Raw genomic sequence first — 26,063 nt, forward strand, 5'->3', positions numbered from 1 at the left:
TGATTTTTTGGCTTGGGAGTGAACAGGTCAGGTTTGGGAAAAGTCAAAATGGATGCAGCGACCAGGATGAGCTGCCTTTATCTTCTGACGCTAAGGTTATCTTTCGCCCTGTGAAACACAGCCACGAGGGTGCCAAGCCCCAAACAGTGATCACGTGCATGTCACGGGCCCGCCGAAGCAGAGCCATTCCACCAGCCCCCAAAACAAAACCCTCAGCTTGTCTTCTCCCTCGGAGTCTTCTCCTCTGACTCTTTTCCTTTCCTTTTCTGCACTGTTCTCCTTCGCCCTCCATCATGGCTTGCTTCCAAGAAGCAAGCTCCCGAGCTACTGCCAGCGAGAGCGGGCCTTGAACCCAGCCAGAGCAGAGCCCCGCCCCATCGCCACCTCTCCAGACACACCGATGGCGGTTTGCTGGGGCCATCCTGTTGGGCTGAAACGGGTGTAGACAGGGGGTACAGGGGCTAGAGAGCGTGAGAGCCAACCAAACGCCAAGCAGCGCACGAGCATGTGCAGGACTGGAAGGCAGCAGGCAGCTGCTGCAACCCTCGTGGCGACCCCACTGGAACAGTCCCAGCCAGCGCCGAAGCCAACTCCTGATCTCATTGTGATGGCTCTGTCCCAAACCTGAGTCCCTGAGAGGGTCTTAGAGTCCGCATACTTCTAAGAGGGACCTCCAAGCATTTCCAAACCCAAACTGCTCGATGCTGTCATGGAAAACCTGGATATGTGCATCTACACTCTCACTGTGGAGCACATCCAGGTCACAGCCTAAGGAAGGCAGCTGGCGACAGATGACCCTGCTGGCCGATTCCCCAGCTTTTGTAATGAATCCCAGAGGGCTATGTGTGTTTCTGGTTCTGCCAGAAGTCCTGGGCGAATCCTCACCCAGTGAAGACCTATCAGCCTGTGATTTATTCTGCAAGGGGAGCCTGAGAACCTGCAACTCAACCGCTAGAAGCTGCCTCCAGAAAGGAAAGGAATGGAGAATGTATGTGTCAGGGAAGAGGCGTGAGAGGACGAAGTTCTTTGCTTTCCTGTCAATTCAGCTTGGGGAAAAAAAAAAAAAATGCCTGAGGACACCCAGAGGCACATCGGAGCCCCAGGACTGCTACTGGGAGGCCAGGGAATGGCTGTGTATGATGAAATCATGTCTGATTTCAATAGAACAAGGGCAATTCTAAAGTCCATAAAAGATACCCCTAGTCCTTAGAATGCAACAACTATAGGAAACACAAAAAAATGTACTTTAGTACCTGAAATATTTCCATCATCATAATCATCATATAGCTTATATTTACCACCACTTACTATTTACTATGTGCCACTGTGCTTAAAAACCTTTCTCACATATTTTTCTAATTTAATCCTTAAGACAGGTGTGAACTACTATTATACCCATTTTTAAGTGAGAAAACAGGCTTAGAGACGAGGTAAACTGGTCAATATTTCACAGCCACTTTTAGGTGAGGTCAGGGCTGAGCCAAGGCAGGTGAGGCTTGAGCTCTCACTGCTGCTATGAGTACTGAACAGCCAGGGCATCTGTGCACAAGTGTCAGCTGGGAGTCAGCTGGATGTCTACCATTAGGTGAGGCCTTGAGGGCAAATCCTGCTATCGGGACTAGCTTAATAGTCAAGAGTTGTTGGCAGTTCCTGTCGTGCCACAGTAGTTAACAAATCTGACTAGGAACCATGAGGTTGCAGGTTCAATCCCTGGCCTTGTTCAGTGGGTTAAGGATCTGGCATTGCTGTGACCTGTGGTTAGGTCACAGACATGGCTCGGATCCTGCGTTGCTGTGGCTCTGGTGTAGGCTGGCGGCTACAGCTCTGATTAGACCCCTAGCCTGGGAATCTCCATATGCCACGAGAGCAGCCCAAGAAATGGCAAAAAAAAAAAAAAAAAAAAAAAAAAAAAAAAGTCAAGAGTTGTTGTTAAGTAACTCGGATTTTGAGATTTCCACTGACTTCTAAAATCAAAATACTAAGATTTTGATGCCTTATACTGTGCACAGTGACAGCTATACAAGCCGGTGGCTTTTAAGCTTACGTGTAGTAAAAGAATATGCTTACAACAGCTTGTAATTTTTCACCCAGTTACAGTTTACAAAAAAGTCCTTTTTTTGCCAAAATGCAAGTTGTAGGAACAAACACACTCCGAGTATATTTCTAAAGAATCCTTTTGCTGTTCTGGCAGCAGCCTCCTTTCTCACCATTTGTTTCAATGTTGAATAGATCCCGGGTTGAGAGAGGGGTTGCGGGGAGGGGAGAGACTGATGCTCACAGCTGCGGCAGTCCTTGGCTGAGACTGGGGTGACCAGATGCTCTCACAGACCAGCCAAGAGGACAGAAAGTACAGTCAGCTGCTCCAGACCCTGGGGGGTGGGCAACTCTCTCAGCCAGAGATTCAGGGGCCCCAGCTGCCCCTTATGTGGGCTTAAACTGCCCGGAGGAGACCTCTATTAACGAGCAAAACAGCCCACTGGGCATCTCTTACAGATGTGCACCTCCTCCCAACCTGAAGGAGTTGGCTGACCAGTGTTCAGTCCATCTTTCCCAAGATTTCTTCTCAAAGGGGTGCTGCTGGACTGGGGGGAAGGGGTCAAGAGAAACCACTTTCCTCTATTTTTAGTTCTTAGCCTTAGATCAGTGCCCTCTAGAGATGCAAAATCTGACACAGTAGAGAAAGCTCTGCCTCTTGGCAATTTTGAGTAATTTCAGACTTCTGGAGATCCTATATGCATACGCAGAGCACGTTAGTGAAAGGGGGTGAGGAGAAAGATTTCTTTTAGAAAATCAAGGCTTTTGGAAGAGACAGGTGGCCAACAGAGCAGCATCTTGGGTACCCTGCTACTCCCTTCTCCCCAAGTGATGCAGAGGGAAAGAGAAGAGTCAAGAGCAACTCACTGGAGTGCATGAATAATAACTAAAATATGTACTCATCTTTGTGCCAAAATGAACACACTCGCCATTTATGTGAAATAGCAAACAAGAGCACCAGAAGACTTGGTGGACTAATCAACATTCTTAGAGACTAAATTCACTGGACTAACTAACACCTTATTAAAAACTGCATGTAGATAGTCTTTGAGACTGAAGGATATCTAGAATTTGCTGCAAATTGACTGCAAAAGATCAATTATGGTGCTATAGCCCACGATGTCCCACTCTACTATAAATGGTCATTCCTTTGCTGGAAGGTACTAAGTTTCTCAGGATGAAAAGCATTCCTAGGCGTGTCAAACCAGGAGTCTCATCTGCAGACCAGCATGTTGATAAAACTCATAGCAGGCCTGAAATCACTCAAGATGAGCAGATACAGTATAGTCAGGGCAAAGTGAGCAGAAATACACCTCTCTGGTCAACCAGGGCTCTTTAGCAGGATGAGTAAACTGTGCATGCTGGCTTCTCTTCACCTACATGTTTATTTTGACTTTTCAAAAGCTTTGCAACACTCTGGCAACACGTCTCAGCGAAAGTTTTAAGACACACACACACACACACACACACACACACACACACACACACACACACGACCCCAAGGCACTTGGAGCCGGGGGGAATGAAGGCATGTCTTTGCCAAGGAAAAGATCGCTCAGTATGAAACCCTCCATTACTGACCATTTCTGGGAGATGAAAAGCCAAGCCTAAGGTGATGAACTTCAGGTTTCAGAGGTGAATCAAAAGGAGGGGACAATGAGCTTCACAGAATCAAAAATCTAAGGTTAAAAAAAAACAAACCTAAAATCATATTTTCCAATCTCCCTATCTTGCAGAAGAAGAATGCCAACATCCAGAGAACTGGTGCATTTAACCCGAGTGAAGGTGCAAGTCAGCAGCAGAGTGGAAAATCAGAATCCTGACCTCCCAAATTCCGAGAGTGCGAGTAAGTGCTGGGATCACTCATGGTACGGCTGATCCCGGCAGATAAAGAGCTGAGGGTCCTGAGGTTTGTCACAGCAGACCCCTCATGCAAACAGAGCGGGAATGTGGAGCAGGTCCTCTATCCTTTCGCTGGGCCTCTTACCCTCCTCCCCACAGACAGACGTGGGGCCCCCTGAGGTTTGAGAAACGGAAAACATTATCTTATCAGCCATTTGGGGAAAACTGTTGTTTGACCTATTTATTCGGAAGCTCAAGGGTTTGCTATGAGGCAGGGGAGAGCTACTTTGTTTGGGGCCTGCTTCTTCGCAGGCCTGCAGGCCAGGCTTGGTGCTTATCTTCACCGTCAGGAGCCCTGGCGCACAGCTATCGGATGTGCTGACGGATGAGTCACCTGTGCCCTCAGTGAGGGCTATAGGTGGACTGCTGTTTCTCTTAGTGTTCAGATTAATAAATATCTTGGTTGCGGTCATCTAAAAAGTGATTTTTCCCTCCCTGAGATTCAAAGCAAGCATCTGTTCCTCTGCTTCCTGAGGATGTCTTCAACCTCTGCTCTGGGTGTCTGGGTGTTTCTGCTGCCCAGAACAGGTCCCTTGAGTGTGGACAGACTGATACCCTCTTGGTTCCAGATCGACTTTTCAACCCCAGGTGAGACAGTCTAGGAAAGTGCTGGTGGCCCTGGAAGTTTTCCTGGCGCTCCCAGCCTCCCCTCTGGGATGCCTATAAAGCGCTCATACTTTTCTTTCCACTGATTTCTAACAAGCTCATTAGAGAGAAACTCCCAGAAAGTGGAAGAGTTAGTTTGTAATTTGTGATCCGAGTGCACAGAACATTCTGTCAGGCTCCAGGAGACAGACAATTTAAACCAGAACATTATTAAACCCAGAGCAGCTGATACTAATTCCCTCCCAGCCAGCTTTTCCCCCTCCCAAATCTGAAGTCATCCTGGGGCCAGGATGTGGGGAGCAGCTCCAGGCTTCCTGGGGCTGAGACCGGGTAGCAGCTCCAGGTTTCCTGCTTATGAATGAAGCCCCTACCTCATGCTCCTTGCCAGCATGCCTGTGGCAGGTGGCCTCTCTCACTGCAATTGCTCCGTGGGTGCACCACGTTGAAAGCATGCTTTTAATTGAATTGGAGAAGCAAAAAGTAGTCAAACAAAACCCAGCAACTTAGCACGGAAGAAATAAGCAATAAAGAGGAGCAGGTGAGCACTGAGAACCGCCCCTTCTTAGCTTCAGGGGGGTGAATGGAAAAGGGAGTCTTGAGGGCAGGGCATTTCTGCTGTCTAGAACCCGCCCAGAAGAGAGTTCTCAGGACCGGCAGCAGATGAGCGAAGAGTGAGTGTGCCGCGCTCACTCGGGAGCACACACATGGCTCTCAGGACCCCTCCTCTGCACGCACACTCACCTGCAATTCCTTGCAGCAGCCCGCAGACGTTGAAAATACTTTTCTTCATGATGCTCTGCACGCACATGGTGAAGACGGACACCAGGGCCACCATGCAGAGAATGAAGATGCCCATGGCTAAGAAAATAGCGGTGGCCTGCCAGAAGCCACTGGCAATCTCCCCGAAGGTCTCGGCGTAGGGCCCGCACAGCGTCTCCCGCTGGAAGTGCTGCACGCCGGGGTTCCGGATGCAGCGGGCATAGATGCCCAGCGTGGGGTGATAGGGCTCCGGGGAGCCCCCACCCTGCTCTCCGGGCTCAGCGCTGCTGCGGGTCTTGGCTTTTCCAATCAGCCAGTCTGCGCTCATGAAGGCGATGAGTTCGGCAAAAGCCACCACAATACTCAGGAGGGTCCAGAGCATCGAGCGACAGGTGACAATGACATGACACATATTGATGTTTCAGGCGGAAGGAGTTAGGAGTCCACGGGGTTAACGGTAAAGGCGAGCCCGGCGAGCGGCGGGGAAGACGTGCGAAGGAGGCTCAGGCAGCCTGGGCAGGCAGTGGCCGCTGCTCGGGGGCTCCTTTCTCCGGGCGTCGGGCAGCGCTGTCCGGGGCTGTCATGCTGCCATGTCCGGGTGGCGCGCTGCAGCCTCACCTACGGAGACAGGGGAGGAGGGCGGTGAGCAGAGTGGCCCCGCCCCCACCGCCGCCGCCGTCCAGGGACCCCAGGGCGTCCAGCCCGCCCACCGCTTGCCCACACCCCGGCCCTACCCAGCCATGCCGCCTCTCATCCCAACAGAACCTTGCCCCTGAGAATCCTGGGCCCCCGCCCACACGCCGCCGTCCTCAGCGCCTTTGCCTGTTTGTTTCAAGGTCCCCATGACCGCGCTCTCAGAAGCTGCTGTGGTCACCCTTATCACTAGGCAGCAGGGCAGAGGGGCCGATGCGAGTTCCTGCACCACCCCAGGGCACCCTGCGGTTCCGGGCTCCTGACCCATTCTATCTTATTAGAAAAAGTCGTACAGGGAATCCAGGCAGATCAAGATGTGACCACCAGGGAAACATATTAACGGAATGGCTACATTTTTTCAAGTTTATATTAGGACTCTCTGCCTCCCGTTTTGGTACTAGGTGAGCTAAGTTTTGAAAAACTTTCTTCAAAAGCTTTGCTTAAGGGTGAGTAGCAACACCCAATTTCACCGCCTGGGAATCAAATTACTACTAGCAAAGACCTCAGAGTATTTGCTTCAGAGGTAAGTGAGAATTTAAAAGGACAGCGGTGCTATGACAAGTAATAAAACTTTGCTCCCCAAATTTATTTTTCATCCATTTCTCACAGGGTAATTTTGGACAAAATAAATTACACAAATTAAAACTCAAAGAAAAAAAAAAAACTTCAAGAAAACCTGATGACTTACTTGGGGAAATTATTCAAAACAGAGGCATTAATGACCACTGACAAAGTATCATTCCCACGGCAGGGACTTGCTGACAGCAGAGCCTGCCTGTGAAGAAAGCATCCCTTGAACTGTCCCAATTCATTGTATGTGCCTCTGCCTGAGCTTCATTCACCCCAGGTCTGAAACTCAACATGCCCATTGTTTCTGCACTCACAAAACACATTCTGTTCTCAAGGACAAATGGCTTCATGACCAGAGGGCTTTGCTCTAAAGGCTCAAACCTCCTTCAGGGAGGCCTGAACCCTGAAATGGGCCATAGTGTTTCTCGCAGCCCCATCTGACATTTGGGCACATGGCTCTGTTCTGAATGATTAGATCTTATTCACCAAGGTCACATGGTGACAAAACCCCCCTGGCATGTAGGAAGCGGGTGGGCAGGGAGTTATGGAAGGGAGGGAGCAGGTGTCAGAGGCTTTCCACCAAGCTAGCTAACGTCGTGGTGAGAGGTGATTGCTTACCTTATAAAACAGAGCGAATTAAAAAATCCTCACATCATCCTACTCATACAAGATGCTGTTTTATGAAATTAGCCAGTACAAAGCTAGAACAGAGGTGCGTGCATGTGTGCATGTGCGTGTGTGTGTGTGTGTGTGCATATAGCAGCAATGCGAGCTTTGGAGTCCATCAGGTCTGGGCTCCAAATCCAGCTCCACCACAGACAGGCCACACTGACACCTGACTTCTCAGAGCCTTAGCTTTTAGCTTCCTCGTGGACCACGTGGAGAAAAAAAGGTACCTGGCCTCACAATACTGTTGAGAAATAAGCAAGAACTTCTGAAAGCACCTTGCACTGTGCCTGATATAATAAGTGCTCTGTAAATATCAGCTCCTTTCCCTTAGAAGCTTTTCCCCTGACCTGGAAGACACTGGTCAGACAACAGTTTAACCAATGGAAGTGCTCAGTGCATAACAGAAACTTGGCCCTTACATGAGGAAATAGATTAAGCGCGGGCGATCTGGAGATGGATGAGGTCACTCGTGTGTCTAAGATTCCCTGGTGGGCCTTGAGGGTGAGGTCCTGGTCTCACTTCCTGTTTCCCTGCCGCCTAACATAGCTGACAAACTCAGCTGGGGAAAATAAATTAGCATGAGGCCCGAAGTATAACCTACTCCCACTCGCCCCCAATATTACCAAATAGAAATGCCTTCTGAGTAAAAAGTGACCCACACAAAAGAGCTTGGGAGGAATCTGTGTATAATGAAAGTGATCATTCTGAAGGAGAACAAGAAAACAAGCCAGGATGACTCCCCAGAGGACCACCTCGCCCCCGTCCCCACGCCGCGCCCACCCACCAGGCTCACAAACACTTTCAACCTACAGGCAGAGAGCCCGCGTGTGAGCAGAAAATGAGGCTCTACGAGATCTTCCCATGGGCCTTGAAATCCAGTTTCCTGATGGGCCCAGCTGATCTCGATTCCTGCCCCTCTACTGTTCAATGGCAAATTTTCAAATGTGAATATAAAACCCCCACCTATATGTCCTCCTGCAGAACTTCAAGCTCTGTCTGCTGCAACTTCTCGGGCGGCTTGGACCTTAATGATTGCCCAGGGTCCACTGTCCTGGTCAGCAAGCCCAGCTCGGAGTCAGGGATGCAATGAGGCTGCAACTTCTGAAGAGAAAGGATGTGAAACTTCAGGAAGAAGGATGGCATAGTCAGGCTTAGCCACATGGTTCATGCCAAATTCAAGGCAGGATTATTTAGGGACTCCTGTGCTTAAATTCAGAAAATACAGACATCCCTGTCCATCTGTGTTAAAACAAATCCCCCTTGCACTGCACCAAATTCTCAAATCCATACCAGTGGCTGGAAGGAAGCCTTCATGTTTCTGTTTGAAACAGGGAGATAAGATGCTTTGGTCTCACCAGCAAGCCTTCTAACTACTCCTAGAAGAGGAATAGCCATGATACACAAGGCTGATGGACAAAAACTGGCTTTCCCAAGGATCCAAGGAAAATCCTCTGGTTGATGGGGCAGGGAAAAAGGTGGAAACACAGCGAGAAGCTTCTACAGTGCTGGGTGTTCTGTCCAACACCCTGGTTTGGTCCTATCACACGTGCTGAGATATCATCCACAGCAAAGGAGAGTGAGCTCCTGTTCCAGACCTGAGTAGCCCAGGGGCTGGGCATGGAGTTCCTTGGCCCCCAGCCACTGCTGTTCACTGTGATGCCCACTGCCCCACACATCACACAATAAGACCAGGTCCTCGCTGACGGTCCTTGTACACGTCTTCTCTCCAAGAGCTATAAAATACATATTCTCTCCCGGACACCTGGCTTTACTACCACATCCCTCATGGTTGTCAATAATCTGGGCAGCCCTCTGATGTTCAGAAAATGATGCGGGGATTGACACAAAGGTCCAGAGCGGAAAGCCTCTTAGCAGGTAATAAGAAAAAACCCTCAACAAAAGAGACTGCTGCTGAAACCGAGAGTAGTAGACCATCGTCAGAACATAAGCCATGAGGAGTGACAAATGCTTGGTCTGTGAGAGTCGTCATGCACAGTTCTCTGCAGAGCCCTCATGCTGAAAACACGGGGGAGGTGTGAGCGGAGCAGAGCAGGGTCCTTTTCTTGGCAGCTTCCCCCTTCGGTGAGAAGGGAAGAGAGTGCACATGAGGCGAACCAGCCAGTGTCAGCTGGCTAGGAGATGACAGCAGAGAAGCCTGGGGGCAAAGCTCACAGCTTCTAGAAAGACGGGGCTGATGAGAGGACTGCCATCACAGCTGTGTCACCTTCCACCACCACAGCAGCAAAGCCTGCCAAGGAGGCCATGCAAACCCTGTTTTGAAGATCTCCACCATCTCACTCCTCTTGGTTCTGTTTTTCACCTTAATGGAGAAATTCTGCAAACACAGATATAAGGTGAAGAGAATGGACCATGAACAGGTTGGCTGAACACTGGTTCACATGTTGTCACCAATGTTCCATCCATCCACAGTCTATGCACTTACACCAATGCTCACACGCAGGCTTTTTTTTTTTTTTTTTTTTTTTCTGGACCATGTGAAAATGATTCACAGATGTCTGTTCCTGACACTTCAACCCTTAATACTTCTACACACACCTCCTAAAAATGAGGACTTTTTCCTACCTAACCACAATAAAATTAACACACCCAAGAACACTGACAATAATTCCCTTATGCCCCAAAGCCCAGTCCACACTCAAATTTCCCTACCCTGTCCCAATTTTTATAGCTGGTTTCTTAGAACCGTGACTCAATCAAGGCTCATGCATTGCCTTTAGTTATGCCTTTCATCTCTCTTAGTCAAAAACAGTCTTTCCATCCCTCACCTACCCTGCTGTGCCTGTATTTTTTTCCCCCTTGACAATGAATTTTTGAAGATACAGGAATTTGTCTTTTTCTTCCTGATGCCATTTGAAGTCATTCTTTATCCTCAGTTGTGGAGAAACCAGAGGTTAAATCTGAAGACTAATTTAGATTTGGGGGACAATCCTTTGTAGGCAATGCTGTGTAATTCCCACTGTGCCACATTTGGGAGGAATGTGACTGAGGCTGTGCCTCTGAATCAGAGTAATTTTACACATACATACATGTATGTATATACACATATGCACACACAAATACACGTGTGTGTATGTGTAGGAAGAGAGACAAAAACAGAACATGTCTGTTTGGTCCTCTCTGGTCCTAAAGAATCCAAATTTGGCCAGGAAGTGGGCAGAAGGCTAGTGTGGGCAGGACTTACTTTTCATTTTTTTAATTTATTTATTTTTTGTCTTTTTAGGGCCGCACCCAGAGCATATGGAGGTTCCCTGGCTAGGGGTCGAATCCGAGCTGCGTCTGCTCCCTACATCACAGCTCACGCCAATGCCAGATTCTTAACCCACTGAGCGAGGCCAGGGATTGAACCCGCGTCTTCATGGACGCTAGTCGGATTCGTTAACCACTGCGCCACAACGGGAACTCCAGGGCTTATTTTTTTTAATTTTAATTTTTTTTTTTTTTTTGGTCTTTTTGCCTTTTCTAGGGCCGCTCCCGTGGCATGTGGAGGTTCCCAGGCTAGGGATCTAATGAGAGCTGTACCCACCGGCCTACACCAGAGCCACAGCAACGCAGGATCCAAGCCGCGTCTGTGACCTACGCCACAGCTCTCGGCAACGCCAGATCCTTAACCCACTGAGAAAGGCCAGGGATCGAACCTGCAAACTCATGGTTACTAGTCAGATTCGTTAACCACTGCGCCATGACAGGAACTCTGTCCAGGGCTTATTTTTTAAAGAGCTCCTTCCTTGGGGCGTGGGGCGGGTTCTCATGCCATAGTGAAGAAGCACCGTTCTGAGAGATGCCATCCTGGAAGCTAAAGCAATCCTTCAGCAAAGGAATTTTATGACTAAGAAGTGTTTGCTGTCCTTCTTGGAAATGGAACCTCATTTTATGTATGACTTAGGAAGACACAGAAAGATGGGCAGACCCAGGAAGGGAGATAACAACTTTAAAGACACGCATGCATGACGAGGAGAGCGCCTGGGAAAGCTGAAGGCAGGCCATTCTTCCCCTGCCTTCAGAGCCCTGCCTTTCAAATAGGAATAAACAACCCCGCTCCCCAGTGCTCTTCTCAGGCCTTGGGCTCAGCCTGCCATCCTCGTCCCTCAGCTTGGAGGGGGGGCCATATGGGAGCCGTGTTTTAAGAGTTTTGTAAACAGATGTTTTAAGAGTCTTGTAAACCAATCTCAGCTCTGGCCCTCACCAACGTATGTCCATGGACAGGCCATTTATATTTAACCTCTGCGAGCCATGGTTTCCGCATCTGCAAAATAAGGGTATCAGCATCTTCCTCACGAGGCTGCCGTGAGGCTTGGAGAAGCAAGTTTATGTAAAATAACCAACAGAGCTTCTGCTTCACTGTGCTCCACAGACGTCAGCTATTAATCCGTATCCTATGGTTAGGTCCACACAGCACTTATGGGTCAGTAAGTACTCAAAAACATGACTCCTACGATGGAATAATAACTTTCCACTGACCTACATGATGCAAGTATTTGATACACTTTGGAGCAGACTCTCTCTTGCTCACAGGTCACTCGTAGTTTCTTGGCCAATACGTTTCTTGGTTCATTATTCCCACCTCCCTCAGAGACACAAGCCCCACAGAGGTTCAGCAACATGGCCTCCCGCCCAGGGTCTTCTGGAAGGATCAGAAGATTAGGAACGTAGAATTGATGTGCTTTTGCCTTCCAAAAGCTGCAAAGACCCTCTAGAGTGCTGCTTCTTAGAGTGTGGTCCTTGCCCCCCCGCCCACCGCCCCCATATCTTAGAGGGGGATGTAGGCCACCTGTTTCCAAAAGCATCCAGTTCCTGGTTCCCACACACTGAACCAAACTTGCTGGAGGTGTTGCCAGAAACTGCGTTTTTAACAAGCCCCCAGGAGATTCTTCACACACTGAATTCTGAGAGTCAGCTGGGAGGAGGTCTCACACAGAGAAGTGAGAGGTCCGCCTAGGCAGAGCAGTTCCCTGGTGTTGGGGGCGGAGCGGGGGCTGAGGCTGCAAAGAAGGATGAGGAGGCATGTGGCCCAGCTCAGCAGGACAGAGCCAGACCAGCTGTCCTCAGCACAGCTCACGAAGCCACATGAGTCACAGGGACCAGCGATCCTGCAGGGAAACCAGAGGGCCCCTGCTCATGTGTTGACCAGTAATCCTCAGGTGAGGAGCTCCCCACCTACCAGGACCTCCTCTTCAGAGCACAAAGCAGCGTCAGAACTGAAGGGATTGTGATGGTACCAACAGCTGAGCACTTCGCATGATTTTTTTTTTTTTTTTAAATCAGCTACCCAACGCATGTGCCCTGGCCACCCCGTAAAATACGCTGACCATGGAAATGGAGGTATTTTGACTCTACTTAAGAAGAGAATCCTAACACACTAATAATTATTCTGTTCTTTGAGTTACAGTCTCAACATGCTCAACATCTCCCGCCTGTTGCCAATATCGTTTCCTCAGAGATCAGCCTCTCCCCTCCATTGCATCTCTGACGCTAAAGGCAAACTCTCAGGCTGTGGTTCTCAACTGGGGGCAATTCTTGCAGGAGCCATCTGGCAATGTCTGGAGTGGTTGTCAGAACTTGGGAGGGTGGTGGCTCTAGTGGGTAGAGGCCCAGGAAGCCGCTAACTCAAGGCCATCCTAACGACAGAGCTAGTTGGTGGTGTGGGACTTCCTGGGGGCTTCCTGCAGTTTTCGTATTTCTAAGTGTGACTTGAAATTGGGTCACTATGCTGTACGGCAGAAATTGCCAGAATGCTGTAAATCAACTATGCTCTAATAAAAAGGAAATTAAATTTTAAAAAATCTGAGTTCTAAAACCTTCACATTTTAGAAAAGTCTACTCTGAGTAAGTCATGTCCTGTAACCTGGATGGGCATGTATAATATTCCAGAAGTTAAGCACACTTTTCGCTGTTCTTCTGAAAAAAATTAAGGTCCATGCTACTATATGTCCAGGACGGCAGGCTGACAGGATGTGGAATCCAACTTGCCAGAGCAGACAGAGCCTTGACCCTGCCTCTCCTGGGGTCCCAGTGGTTTCTCTGGACCACACACTGAAGTCACCTCTTTTTTTTTCCAGTTAACTACGTTCTACAAATGGCAAAAACAGGGCTTCCCTGGTTATTAAGATGGGGAGTCCATTTACCATTAACTGTCTTTACCTCCGCCTAAGGGTCTTGGACTTTGCCTTGAAAAAATTCCAAGTTTGGCCAGCGTGGTCTTTATTGCTCCTGAATTCTTTTCTCCAGAGTTGGGCCAGCCACCCAATTCATGCTCCAGTGGCCTAAGCCACTGCAAATGTCAGGGAATCTCAAGGAATTTACCAAGTAGACCAAAGTACTTTCAGCCATTCCAGTCATTGCATGACCCCCGCATGCAAGACGCTTCTCCCTCCTGTTAAACCTGTTGGTGGTTTGGCTGCCTGGTGGCCCCTCTAGACCAACAAGGACCTCGGTCTACAGAACACCTCAGCAAGCCTCTTTTCTTCTGTGCCTGGAGCTTAATTTACTTGTCTTGGCCAGTGATAATTCTTTCTTGATGTCCACTTGAACTCTGCATAGCCAATCAATTTGCAATCCTACTTCTAAAGGGGTCATTTTCACACCCTGTTCTGAGGCATCAGCAGCAGCCAGAGACAACAGGTCCACTTGTCTGGTCCTAATTTCTACATGACCCACTCTTTTAAGATTTCTCAAACCCACTTACATATTTTATCACTCCATTTCCTTCTACAAATGTCACAATCTAAAAATCTTTAGGAAGTCTTTTATGTGTCTTTCCTGTTTCTGTCTGACAGGAGGGACAGAAGAACTAACATCCATGACAGATGCTTAGGTGTGATTCAGCGCAGACCTTATGAGCCAGGGACCACATGCCTATGCCCTGTACCTGCTGTGGGGTCAGAGGTTTTTGATTTGTTTAAATGGAATTAGAATTTGCGCTTCAAGAGCTGCCTTTACAAACTCTGAAACAAAAAGTAGTTTTCATATTCATAATGAATTCTGGCAAAATAAGTCTATTTATTTATTTATTTATTTTTACAGCCACACCTGTGACATATGGACCTTGGGGCCAATTTGGAGCTGCAGCTGCAGCCTGTGCCACAGCCATGGCAACAAGAGACCCGAGCCACATCTGTGATCTGTGTTGCAGCTCGCAGCAATGCCAGCTTCTTAACCCACTGAGCAGAGGCCAGGGATCGAACCCGCATCCTCACAGAGACAAGGTCAGGTCCTTAACCTGCCGAGCCACCACAGGAACTCCAAATACTAGTCTTAAAGTGAGCCTCACTGGTATTCTCAGTATCAATAAGAAAGTAGAGAGTTTTAAAGGACAAAAGTAACAAAGAGTGGAAAACAAAGAACTAAGAACTTACACATAAAAATCAAGATACTTCCTTCTTTGTGAACTGGCTGGTATCACAGAAGGGAGAAGGCAAAAGCCCTCTGTTCAAGCGACTTGACACTGAGAATAAATAACCCTCAGAGGATGAGCTTCTGGCTTATCTAAATGGACAGCTGGGCAGCCGTCCCCGGTCCTGGGGACCACGGATGTTCGTGTTTCCAGCAACTATAGGCTTTCCAGTCCCTTCTGCACAGAGGCAGAAAGAATCGCTGCTTGTTCACAAGATACAAGGCCATCAGCCAGCTTCCCTTCCCGAAGCTTAAGAAAACCCAAACACGATCCACAGAGAGGATTATGCCATCTGTTCTTTCTGAGTCCCTCACACACACCCAAGTCAACTGAAGAATCAACTAGAACAAGAGTCTCCTCCTGACTGGAAGCTTCTGGAAAAGCTTTCTGAAAGACTATTATTCTTTCAAATGCTGTGTGTCCCTTCTGTGAGGAAGAGAGTTTTTCCCACCCCAGAGACATCGGGCTCAACCATGGGACCTGTCCAGCCAATTCCACGTGCCACTTTGGGGACAGAAGGGCTCAGGAGGCAGTCCTTTGTTGTCCAGCTCTCTCCCCTCTCCCATGAAGTCACAAAAACTCCAGACAGAGACCGCTCCGTCAGCCTGGGTCCCTGACAACAGGACGCAGAGGCACAGCCAACCCTTGACACCAAACCCTCAGTTGCCAATGCTGAGAGATTTTAGGGCCCCAGCACGACCCAAACCATCTGGGGGCTGAGCTGTGCCTGTCCATCCTGCCTGGCCTTGGTGTCGGGTTGCAAGCAATTCCACCGTCCCCTAGCCTACCCGTGGCAAAGAACTGTTTGAAATTAAACGACCATGAAAGTCATCTAACCTGGTGAGACACATGAAAGCTTGGCAACTATGTCAGAAGCATTCACTGTACAATTCGCCAAGGTAAGCCGCTGCGATAAAAAGTTTATGCTCTTTAAGATATTTATTTTAGGGTTAATGAATGGAAGTACTAAGAAAGAAGAAAAACTTCCTACTGAGCCAAGGGACATCAGAAGTGACTCAGAGCGACAGAAGAATCACTTCCCACCCCAGGCGCTTCTCGGAGCCTCTTACCAAAGAGTCTGCCTCTCTCGCTGTTGCCTCGGCTTCCCCCCTCAGCTTCTATTCCTTCCACTTGAGGTGGTTCCCGCCACCGTGTACAGCCGCCAGCTAGGACCTCAGCTGGCAAGTGTGTTTCTAACAAGCGCAAGGCGGGAGCTCTAAGCTCTTCCCAAAGGGAGGCTCTGGCCAGACCTGCTGCTCAGCTGGCACCAGGTGTCAGGCCAGGACAAAGCTGCCGGCTGCCCTGAGGCCTGTCCCCAACACGAGTCAGGCCAGGACTTACCGAGGAATGGAGCCCACGGGGCTGGGGTGAGGGTGTCCACGAGCGGAGGGGGCAAGAGACCATGGAGGAGGACAGTGGGGATGACGAGGCCCTGGCCTCTGGCTGCGAACAAGATGCAGTGGCAGCTCCAGAGGCAGGGCAGTCAATGCGGAGAGAGTGAAAAGCTGAGCCAATGGGGCGCGAGATGGAAGGAGTGAGTCACAGGCTGACAAACGACCACGGCCACCCTTGAACTGTGTTCGCGTCATCTCCACCACGAGAATCTGAACATTCCCTCTAGGAACACAGTCATTTCAGAGATGAACGTGGCATTAGGGTGAAAACTGGCGGCTTTCACGAGGAAGACATTCATCAGCTCATAAGAACAACTGTCACTTTAAAAATAAAGTTATTTTGAGTTCCCGCTGTGGCACAGTGAGTTAAGAACCCAACTGCAACAGTCAGGGTTGTTGCAGAGGTGTGGGTTTGGGTTCAATCCCTGGCCCAGAGCAGTGGGTTAAAAGGATTTGGCACTGCTGCAGCTGCAGCATTAGTCGTGGCTGTGGCTCCGATTCAATCCCTGGCCTAGGAACTTCCATATGCCATGGGTGCAGCCATAAAAATAAATTGAAAAAAATAAAGCTGTTTTAAGTAGGTATCTCCTCCTTTTGAAATGAGTCTCTCTCTATATATATAAGTACACACAACACACACATACATACACACACACCAGCAATATGATATCATCCTATTAAACTCAATGATTAGTATCAAAAACATTAATTTGGAAATAGTCACAGGTAGTTAAAAAATGGCCAAAAAAAGTTTGTCTTTCTTTGCATCTCCACTGGCCCTGAAAACTTTACCCATTTGTGTTACTGACGGAAGAAATGGGAGTGGTTAATGTTCAAGCCGGGTCTTAGTGCCAAGGTTCCAAGCAGCCGTTAAGGAGGTGTCGGGTGCGAGTCCACGGGCTACAGAAACCTCATCCCAGTATGGCCCGGGGACAGGCCAGCTGCATGACTCACAGACAGGGGTTCCAGCCCAAACCCCAACCCAGGAACTTTCCAGAGGGCACAGGGCAGGCGAAGCTCATCACAGGCAGCGGCCTTCGCCCAGGATCCCATCAAAACAAACACCCAAGCATATCACGAAGCTCTCAGCTGCCATCAGGTTTACTGGCAAAGCCCTCAGCAGAGTGACGCATTTCTAATAACCCACTAGAGGATTTTTATCAGTGAACTGGGCCCAATGATGTAAGAAAACCGTATCCTAAAAACCAAGACCTAATTTGGGATTTATCCAGGGACCAAGACACGGCTAGTACTGCTCACTTAAAAAAAAAAAAAAAAAATTCTGTGTCTATATTCTTGTTGAGGTCACTTCTGTTTCTAAACATCATTTCTAAGCATCACTGAAATGTCCAAACTCACTTCTTTTTATAATTTCACTCACATCGATGCCGGCTTTTCATAACCAAGGGTACAACCTGCAACCTTAAGGCGTGAACTGCCCTGTCTATGTGTGCACAGTACACACTTCCTGAAAGCCAACGAGAGCAGAGAAGGATCTGGAAACAGCAATAAATACACATGCAATAAAGAACACCACATACAGGTGGATGTTCAAAAACATGGGTCTTCATAACTTAATGTGTCAAAAATCTTCCCTCTCAAGTGGCTTATTTCTCTCCAATATTTAAGACCCATGAAATATTGTGTGATCAGGAACGTGCACACACAGATACACATTCACACACATCTGTAATGTTAGATATTTTTAACATCTACAAAGTCAGCCAGACAGATGTGCATACTGCATCCACGCCCAGTTCATTAAACCCTGTCCATCTCAGCGATTTCACAGCCAGAGATCAAGTCACCCAGTGTTTTTCAGCTTTCCCTAATGAGAATACCAAATTCAAAACTGCAGACAGGTTTAAACTTCCTTCATTTATTAACTAGAGGAATTCCCCAGATATTCAGGATTCAAAATGTGTTTCAAAAACAGATGAGCTTAAGGGTAGCTCCCAAATGGATGCACACTCTTGCAGGACAAGCAAGTTCAACACCCAGCTGCCTGCAGCTTCAGGTATCTGCACATCAAGAACTATCCTTTAAGGCAGGCGAGGCCTCAGCCTGCATTTCTGAACTGGCCTAACAACTCAGGAATGTACCGGGCAGGAGGAGGAGGCCCGGTGAGCTGTCCTCATTGCAACCTAGATGAAGTCAGGCTCGAAGTCCACGATTGTCAGAGAAAATGCCGTTCCGGAAGCCTGAACCCTGGCACCTGCTCACAGGGTGCAGTGCTCTCAGGCAACAGAGGCTTGTTGTTACGGATTCTAACAACAGTAAACAGAGATGAGTGCAGAAGAAGAGAGTATTATATGCATCAAAGACCAGGCCACAAAACAAAAGCAGGAGTTCCTGCTGTGGCATAGTGGGTTAGGGATCTGACTGCAATGGCTCGGGTTGCCTCTGAGGTGCAGGTTCGATTCTCAGCCCAGCGCAGTGAGTTAAAGGATCCCACGCTGCCTCGGGTGTGGCTGGGATTCAGTCCCTGGCCCGGAAACTTCCATGTAGTGCAGGAGCAGCCATTAACAAACAAAGTGGCTGGAAATGCTGGGAACACAAATGGCTTTAGGTTCGCTTTCTTAAGAGATACCCCAACCCCTTGCTCTCTGGCTTCCCACCTGTAAGGGTTGCTAGGCAAGGGGGCAGAGAGGAAGCCTGTCCTGGTTTACACACATCCAGTGCCAAGGACTCCACGTGCTTTGGTGGCTTCTGCCACCAACCTCCTCTGTGCCCCAGGCTGGAGTGGACGCTTCACTGAGAACCTGTGCAGCTCAGAAACAGAAAGGCGCTCAGCGAGGGAGCCCCTCAGGGGAGGGATAAAAAGACTGTGTTTTGGTGAAGTAAGAAAGAGGGGCGTCCCTGGGGTACCGGCATGTTCTCTGAGGTGGCTGGAGTTAACAGCCTTCATTACAGCAAGCATGTCCCACGGCGCTGACCATCACCGGCCTCGGGAGAAGGCACACACATGCGGCAGAGAAAGTCCCTTTCTGCACATCCCATGTGCCCAGCCATGAGTAGGGTGACTGATCATTTCAGGTCCCCGCCCAAAATGTGGGCAGGACAATGCTTTGGGGAAGGTCTTTCAGGCTCGGGCACAGGATGAGGGTGGGCTCAAAATGGTTACCCTTTTGAGGGTGCAACAAATCTTACTGCCCCCAACCCCCCAAGCCCCCCGCGTCCAGCCAATGAGCTCATCCAGAAAGGTAGTCTTGGGGAGTGATTCGGTCTGGAGCCAGACCGTCTGGATTTGAACCCTGGTTCTACCACTTCTAGGGGGTGTTCTTGGGCCCAGATGTGCCTCTGTACCTCAGTTCCTGTGTCTTTAGATGGGGTAATAATAGAACCTACCACACAGGCCTGCTGGGAAGGTCAACAAGTTAAACTAAGTAACCAGCTCAGAACAGTGCTTGGCAGATGCTAAGTGTGCCAGGCAGGTGGGCTACCCTTCCTGGAGTGGAATCCAGCCTCCCCTTCCCTCAAGCCTGCATCAATGCGACCACTTCTCAGGTCATGCATTCCTTTCCCCATTGAGATTTCCCAGTTCTAGGGCCCACCTGGCATGTGAGGATGAGCCTCACCCTCAAATACCCATTTTCTTTATGTAAAAAGAGTTGCCTATCAGAAAGGATACAAATGGCTACAAAAAAGGATACAAAAGGCCTACTTCCCCCAGACTCTACCTTTAACTAGCTCTGTGTCTTTGGACCCTGAAGCACAGTGATGAACAGTATCTACCACAAAGGGTGTTGCAAGAATTACAAAATCCATGCATGCAAAGCAAGGTGTGACTGTAAGTCCTTCAAGAGGTGGCAGGAATCATGACTACTATCATACTGGTCAACACTTATTTTTCTGTTCTCAGAGGGCTGTTGCCACCAAAAAAAAAAAAAAAAAAAAAAATCACCTTCTAATACCAGTAACTCTGTGTAGACTGAAGCTGTGAAATGGCAAAGTCATGAGTGGGGTCAAAAACACTCGACAAGACACAGGGGCAGCATTGACTCCAGTCTGGACTCTTGCTTAAAGGTGTGTGACCACACACAGCTCCCTTAGCTGCTCCGGCTTCCTGTCTCAGGTACAAAGTGGGGGTGGGGTGGGGGAGAAGGGGGATCCAAAGATCGCCACTGTCACTTTCATTTCCCAAACTCAGTCACTTTCTCTCAGAAGCAGGGGGCTCTCGATGGCCTATGCCTCTGTTGGCTGGGAGAGGAGGACACTCTGTGGGTTCTGAGGAATGCCAAGTGCAAAAGCTGAACAGAAGCTCACATCTGAGTCCCGGGAGCTGTCCAAGGGCCACAGGCAAAGGTGTGGGCTATGGAGTCCCTGTTGTGGCTCAGCAACTGACTAGGAACCATGAGGTTTCGGGTTCGATCCCTGCCCCCGCTCAGGGGATTAAGAATCCGGCATTGCCGTGAGCTGTGGTGTAGGTCGCAGATGCGGCTCGGATCCTGCTTTGCTGTTGCTGTGGTGTAGGCCGGCAGCAACAGCTCCGATTAGACCCCTAGCCTGGGAATCTGCACGTGTGTGGCCATCACAAGACAAAAAGACAAAAAAAAAGAAAAAAGAAAGGAGGGGTGGGGGGGCTAGACTGGCTCCCTCTTCTCATCATCTTTTTTTTTCTCCTGGGTAGGGCGGCCCCACCTCTAACCTTTCATTTCCAGGTCCAGACTGTCTCTCATTCTTGGAAACATAGCAGAGTAGCTCCCACTCCGGTCTTTGGGCTAATGACTAAAAATGGGGCCTTCTCTATCCTTCGCTTCAGAAAGGCACCCTACAATTACAGAACCCTGACTTGCTGGGGGACATGACAGAACATGAAGTTTTGATCATTTTTAAAGTGTTGATATTTTGGTTTCTAACGTATTTCAAGAAGGGTACCAGCTGATTAACAAATACATCTTAGTATGAGTTTTCCAACTGGAGGAGCCACCAACACCAGAGACTCCTTTTTAAGTGCTCTGGTTTCAGGCAGGAGTCGAGTCAGATTCCTTTTATTTCAAGACATAAACCATATGAAACTGTCCAATAAAATCAATGTTTGCTGCTGTTTCTTTTCTGTTCCTTGGTGAATTATTAGAGTCAAGCAGCACAACTCTCTCATCAGTTAGAAACGTCCTCAGAAGGCTGATTTGCATCTATCCACGGGCACTTATGTTGGATAACTATTCTTATTAATGATCTAATAAAATGTCTTGTTTTGTTACGATCATTTGAAATGATTCCAATGATGTTATTCAACCTTCCAACCCCATGGCCTGGTGAGGAAGCTGCTGAGCTGACAGTAATTTAAAGCAATTTTCAATTTTACTTGCTGCTATCAGTGAGATCAGGGAAGGATTAAAAAAATTTTGTTTCTAAATTTTGGTCTTGAATGCTGTCAAAGGCAATATTTTCCCAGGGTTTGGTAAAATTGATGTGATGACAGTGATCACTGGAGACATAGCAAAGGCCAGGGGTGGGAGGTTCCCTAAGACAAATTATTTGGCAGTCAACCCCATACCCCCTAAATCACAGGCATGGGTTATGAGAAGAAAGCTGTGTCAACAAGAACAACCCTCACAAACACAGCCAGTTTCACTCCTCCTAACTTCCTGAACTTTGTTCCAAACTGCCCTTTAGGCGAGGTGGCCATTCACAAAAGCAAGGGCTGAACTGCTTCAGCCTCTGGGATACAGGCAGGATGAAACGTGTGGCCCTTCTAAGGCCACTCTGTGTAAGTGGATAAGGGGCCGATGACTGAGTTGTGCGCATACAGACACACCTCCCACCCTGCCAAGAAGCCAAGGGCCCCGAGGCTTAAAAGGACAGAAGGCACATGAAAAAATGCTCAACATCACTAATTATTAGAGACCAGCAAAATTCAAAACTACAGTGAGGTACCACCTACACTGATCAGAATGGCCAGCATCATTAAGTCTAGAAATAAATGCTGGAGAGGGTGTGGAGAAAAGGGAACACTCCTACACTGTGGGTGGGAATGTAAATTGGTACCACTATGGAAAACTATACGGAGGTACTTCAGAAAACTAAATATAGAACGACCATAAATGATCCAGCAATCCCACTCCTGGGCAAACATTCGAACAAAATTTTCATTGATAAAGATACATGCACCTCTATGTTCACAGAAGCACTATTCACAATAGCCAACCTAAATGTCCATTGACAGATGAATGGATTAAGAAGATGTGGTTTATATACACAAGAGAATACTACTCAGTCATAAAAAAGAACAAAATAATGGCACTTGTAGCAACATGGATAGAACCAGAGACTCTGATACTAAGTGAAGTAAGTGAGAAAGAGAAAGACAAATACCATACGATGTCACTTATATCCAGAATCTAATTTATGGCACAAATGAACCTATCTACAGAATAGGACCAAACTCATGGACATGGAGAACAAACTTGTGGTTGCTCAGAGGGAGGGGGAGGGAGTGAGATGGACTGGAAGTTTGGGGGTTGTAGATGCAAACTACAGAATTTGGAGTGGATAAGCAATGAGATCCTGCTGTATAGCACAGGGAACTATATCTAGTCATTTGTGATGGAACATGATGGAGGATAATGTGAGAAAAAGAATGTATATATATGTATAACTTGGTCACTTTATATGCAGCAGACACTGACAGAACATTGCAAATCAACTCTAATAAAAAACTTAAAAAAAATGACAGAAGCAACTAATTGCTTAAGTACTAGGTAAAACTATATCAGTTCTGCAAAAATAGCTCTTATTTTCCTCAGGACCCAGAAGATTTGATTTCCAGTCTTTTTTTTTTTTTTTTTCTATTCTTATCTCATTGTACCCCACCTTTCTTTGAGAATAATGCTCCTTAAACATCTACTGACACCAAAGCACTTAAAAAAGAGCCTCCTATTGTAGTACTGTATTGTAAGATTCCCCAACTGGAGGATTCCTATTAATATGCATTGTTGACCTTTGTTTATCATGGTGATTGGCAACCGCTAACTTTTATCGAACTAAGCACTGAAGCTCTAAAAAGGCAAGACAAGGCAGGTGCTCACGCCAAGGTGTGTGTGACAGCCAGGGGCGGGCAGTGCGGGGGAGGACAGGGGTTGGATGCAAAGATATTCTTACTGACCTCATGGAACAGTCATTAAACTTGGAATCAGGAAGCAGAGAAGAAAGACCAAGACCAAGATGAGTGTGACAAGCTAGTGACAAGTGTGCTCAGGTGGGTGGGGCAGTACTAGAGCAGGAAGAATCCACGATAAGGTTTTATTGGGAATATAACAAATGAGAAGTAAATCCATCATTTGCTGGTTCAAATGGGAGAGTCGCAGCTCAGGGGGAAAAGGCTGGAGTTTTTCTGCTTCCGCTGGACAACCCTGAATGGTGGCAATAAAAACACTTCTTAAAAAAATGCTAAAGGGCTGGGTCATGCTGACACAGCTTATGTTCGGAGCAAAACAGAAGTGGCTGATAACCCTCGTGTTTTTTTGGTGTGTAGAAACGGTGCCCCAAAGGGGTGAATGATACTTAATCCAGGCATATCTGTGAGCTGTTTAGGATGAAAAATTTTAAACAGAAGAAGGAAAATTAATCCTATGTTCTAATAGCCCCCTTACCCATTCAAATTCACTTAACTTATAGGATTATGTGAACTTTTTATGATTTCAAGGAGCCAGAATGACCTTGAAGTGAGTCTGGCTTTCTGACTCAAATTTGATCAAAAAGGAAACTCATAGGATACATGGGGTTTTGGCAGTTTTAAGACATAAACACGCTTCTGACATCAAGCCCAGATGGTTTCAGGAGGCTGGTGGGATGACACCAATAGGTGTGCTTTGCCCTCTTCTGTTTCTGTTCTAGAATGTGATATCCCCTGGTCTTAAAAACAAAAACAAAAAACAAACCAAAAAAAACCTGCTAAGGAAACTCTTTATCATTCAATGTAGTTTGTACTGGACGAAATAAATATGCCTTAATTTGGCTCCAGAAAATATAACGGCCCCCACTAGGGGAAGAATCTGTACGAAGTGTGATCCCCAAAAGGAATGTGCAATGCTTTTTGCAAGCTGCCCCTTCCCACTAAATTCCCTCTCAGCTCCTGACCACATGGGACCTTTTCAGGAGAGGAAAGAAGGGGGCTCCAATGGATGCAGTTGAGAAAACTACAAGTTTTCATCTTATGCACGACACTTAGTGCCTATGGGGACCTGACTTTCCTCATCAGAAAGAAAGCAACATTGAAGCAGCCTGGCTGGTAGTATCCATTCCTCAGAAACCATGCGACCTCATTTCTGAGAGTGAAGACAGCTCACATGCACCTATGTCGACAGTGACCTCTGAAGACTGTTCATGGTCCTGGTTTGGAACCAGTGCTGGGACACCAAAATGACAACTCCCTATCCTTGGAGGAGTCACAGGCCAGCGGGAAGTTAGCAGGTAGGCCCAGCAGAGGTACCAAGGAAGCAGTCAAGAGGGGGTGCCCACTTCTGCCTGGAGGGGAAAGTGGCCAGCACACAGCCTACTCAGATCAGGGCCACCCCTCAAAGCCAGGGTGTGGGGTGTAGGTGGGGGAGAGTGGTGGGGGCAGGAACGTGGCAGGAGGAGAGAGCAGGAGCCGTCCTGGGAGGGATTGGCCAGGTCATGCGTGGGATTTTGAACTCTGTCTTATACGTTATGATGAGAGGCCCCCTACAATATTTTTAGCATAGAAGTGACAAAATCAGACCTGCATTTTTAGAAAAGTCATCTCTGGGACACCTGTGATGACAGAAATGTTCACATATTGATAACCCTCTTCTTATACATGATTTAACTCGAATTTTACGCTCACTACAACAGCCTGCTTGTGGCCTATCAAACACACATTGTACATCTGTAATTATTAAAGAAAAGGGCACAGTGACCAGAAGTAAAGAATGTCTGTGTTAAAAATAAAGATTAAATGCCTCTTTATCTTCTTCTTCCTGAGAGGATAATATGTGTGCTCCTTGACGGTAAGACTCCCTTCCCAGGTTTCAAGGCCATGTGGACTTGCCTTGCATATGCTGGTCTGTTTTTAATGAAACCTTGAAGAAATGTATCTCTGACTTGCTTGGTGTTCTTTGTTCTGACAAGATATAAAACGGTGCTGAAAATCATGCCTCTGGAGTTATCATGTTCCTCAGCTATCTGGGAGGCTGTCTCTGGAGCTACCCTCTTCGGTTTGGCTCAAGCAAAACTCTCCTCTATTCCTATTACAAACTGTTCATTGATTATTTCCATGGACACCTTCAAGGGTTAGGCAGGTAACGGAATAAACCTACCCTGAGTGAGTGCATCTGCGTGTGCCCCTTGCATACGTGCATGCAGAGCTGCACACTGGCTCCACAGGAGCTGGAGATCACCAGATTGTTCAACATGGGCAGCTGAGCCTGGATCCAGCGGATCACCGCCGTGGGGTGGGAGGGGGCACACCTGCAGAGCCGGGGATCCAGGGGAGGAAGGATAAGGGCAAGGACTACCACAGAGGAAGGGGCAGGTTCCAGAAGCAGAAGAGGGACAGTGAGACTGGGAGGCTAACTGGCCCTGGAGGCTGTCGGGAAGAGTCAAGGATGACTCCCAGGTTTCTATACTACTTGAGTGAATCCATTTCCTGGAGCAGGGCTATGTTGGGAAAGATGATGAGTCTAGCTGGGGTCGAGAAGAACTCGCGATCACTGCGGAGGTACACCAGGCACTGGGGCATCTGGGGGCTTCCCGGGTAAAGGGCGCCATGGGTGCGGATGAGCTCCCTGGGAGCGGGTATGCACTAAGAAGACAGAAGGACCAGGATGTGCCCTGGGGAATACGAGAAAACTGCCAAAGTGACGGAGGCGTGGGCCAAGCGGGCAAGAACGAGGTGACCACGCCTGCAGGAAGGCAAGGCGGCGAGAGAGGTGAGTTTGGGTGGCCCCAGTCCCACAGGGCCACTGACGTCCCAGGAAACAAACACGGAATCCTAAAAAGAGGTAAGGAGATGGCTGAGCAGGAGCTGGTCAGTCTTGCTGTGGTCGAAGATACTCTTTGAG

At 48.1% G+C, this 26,063-nt stretch overlaps 1 protein-coding gene across 20 annotated transcripts in view; it reads right to left on the reverse strand.

The window, feature by feature from the left end:
• Positions 1 to 26,063, reverse strand: part of LHFPL2 (lipoma HMGIC fusion partner-like 2) — a 177,568-nt gene that overhangs the window by 22,848 nt on the left and 128,657 nt on the right. For 8 of the 20 annotated variants that reach the window (XM_021079511.1, XM_021079487.1, XM_021079469.1 and 5 more), the window contains 2 exons: positions 8,197 to 8,334; positions 5,284 to 5,919 (listed from right to left, as the gene is read on the reverse strand). In XM_021079511.1, coding sequence (XP_020935170.1) covers positions 5,284 to 5,713 — 430 coding nt within the window. In that variant the 5' untranslated portion in view covers positions 5,714 to 5,919; positions 8,197 to 8,334. 20 annotated transcript variants of the gene reach the window in all.

The sequence above is a fragment of the Sus scrofa genome, chromosome 2 (genome assembly GCF_000003025.6).
Source record: "Sus scrofa isolate TJ Tabasco breed Duroc chromosome 2, Sscrofa11.1, whole genome shotgun sequence".
Lineage (NCBI taxonomy): Eukaryota > Metazoa > Chordata > Mammalia > Artiodactyla > Suidae > Sus > Sus scrofa.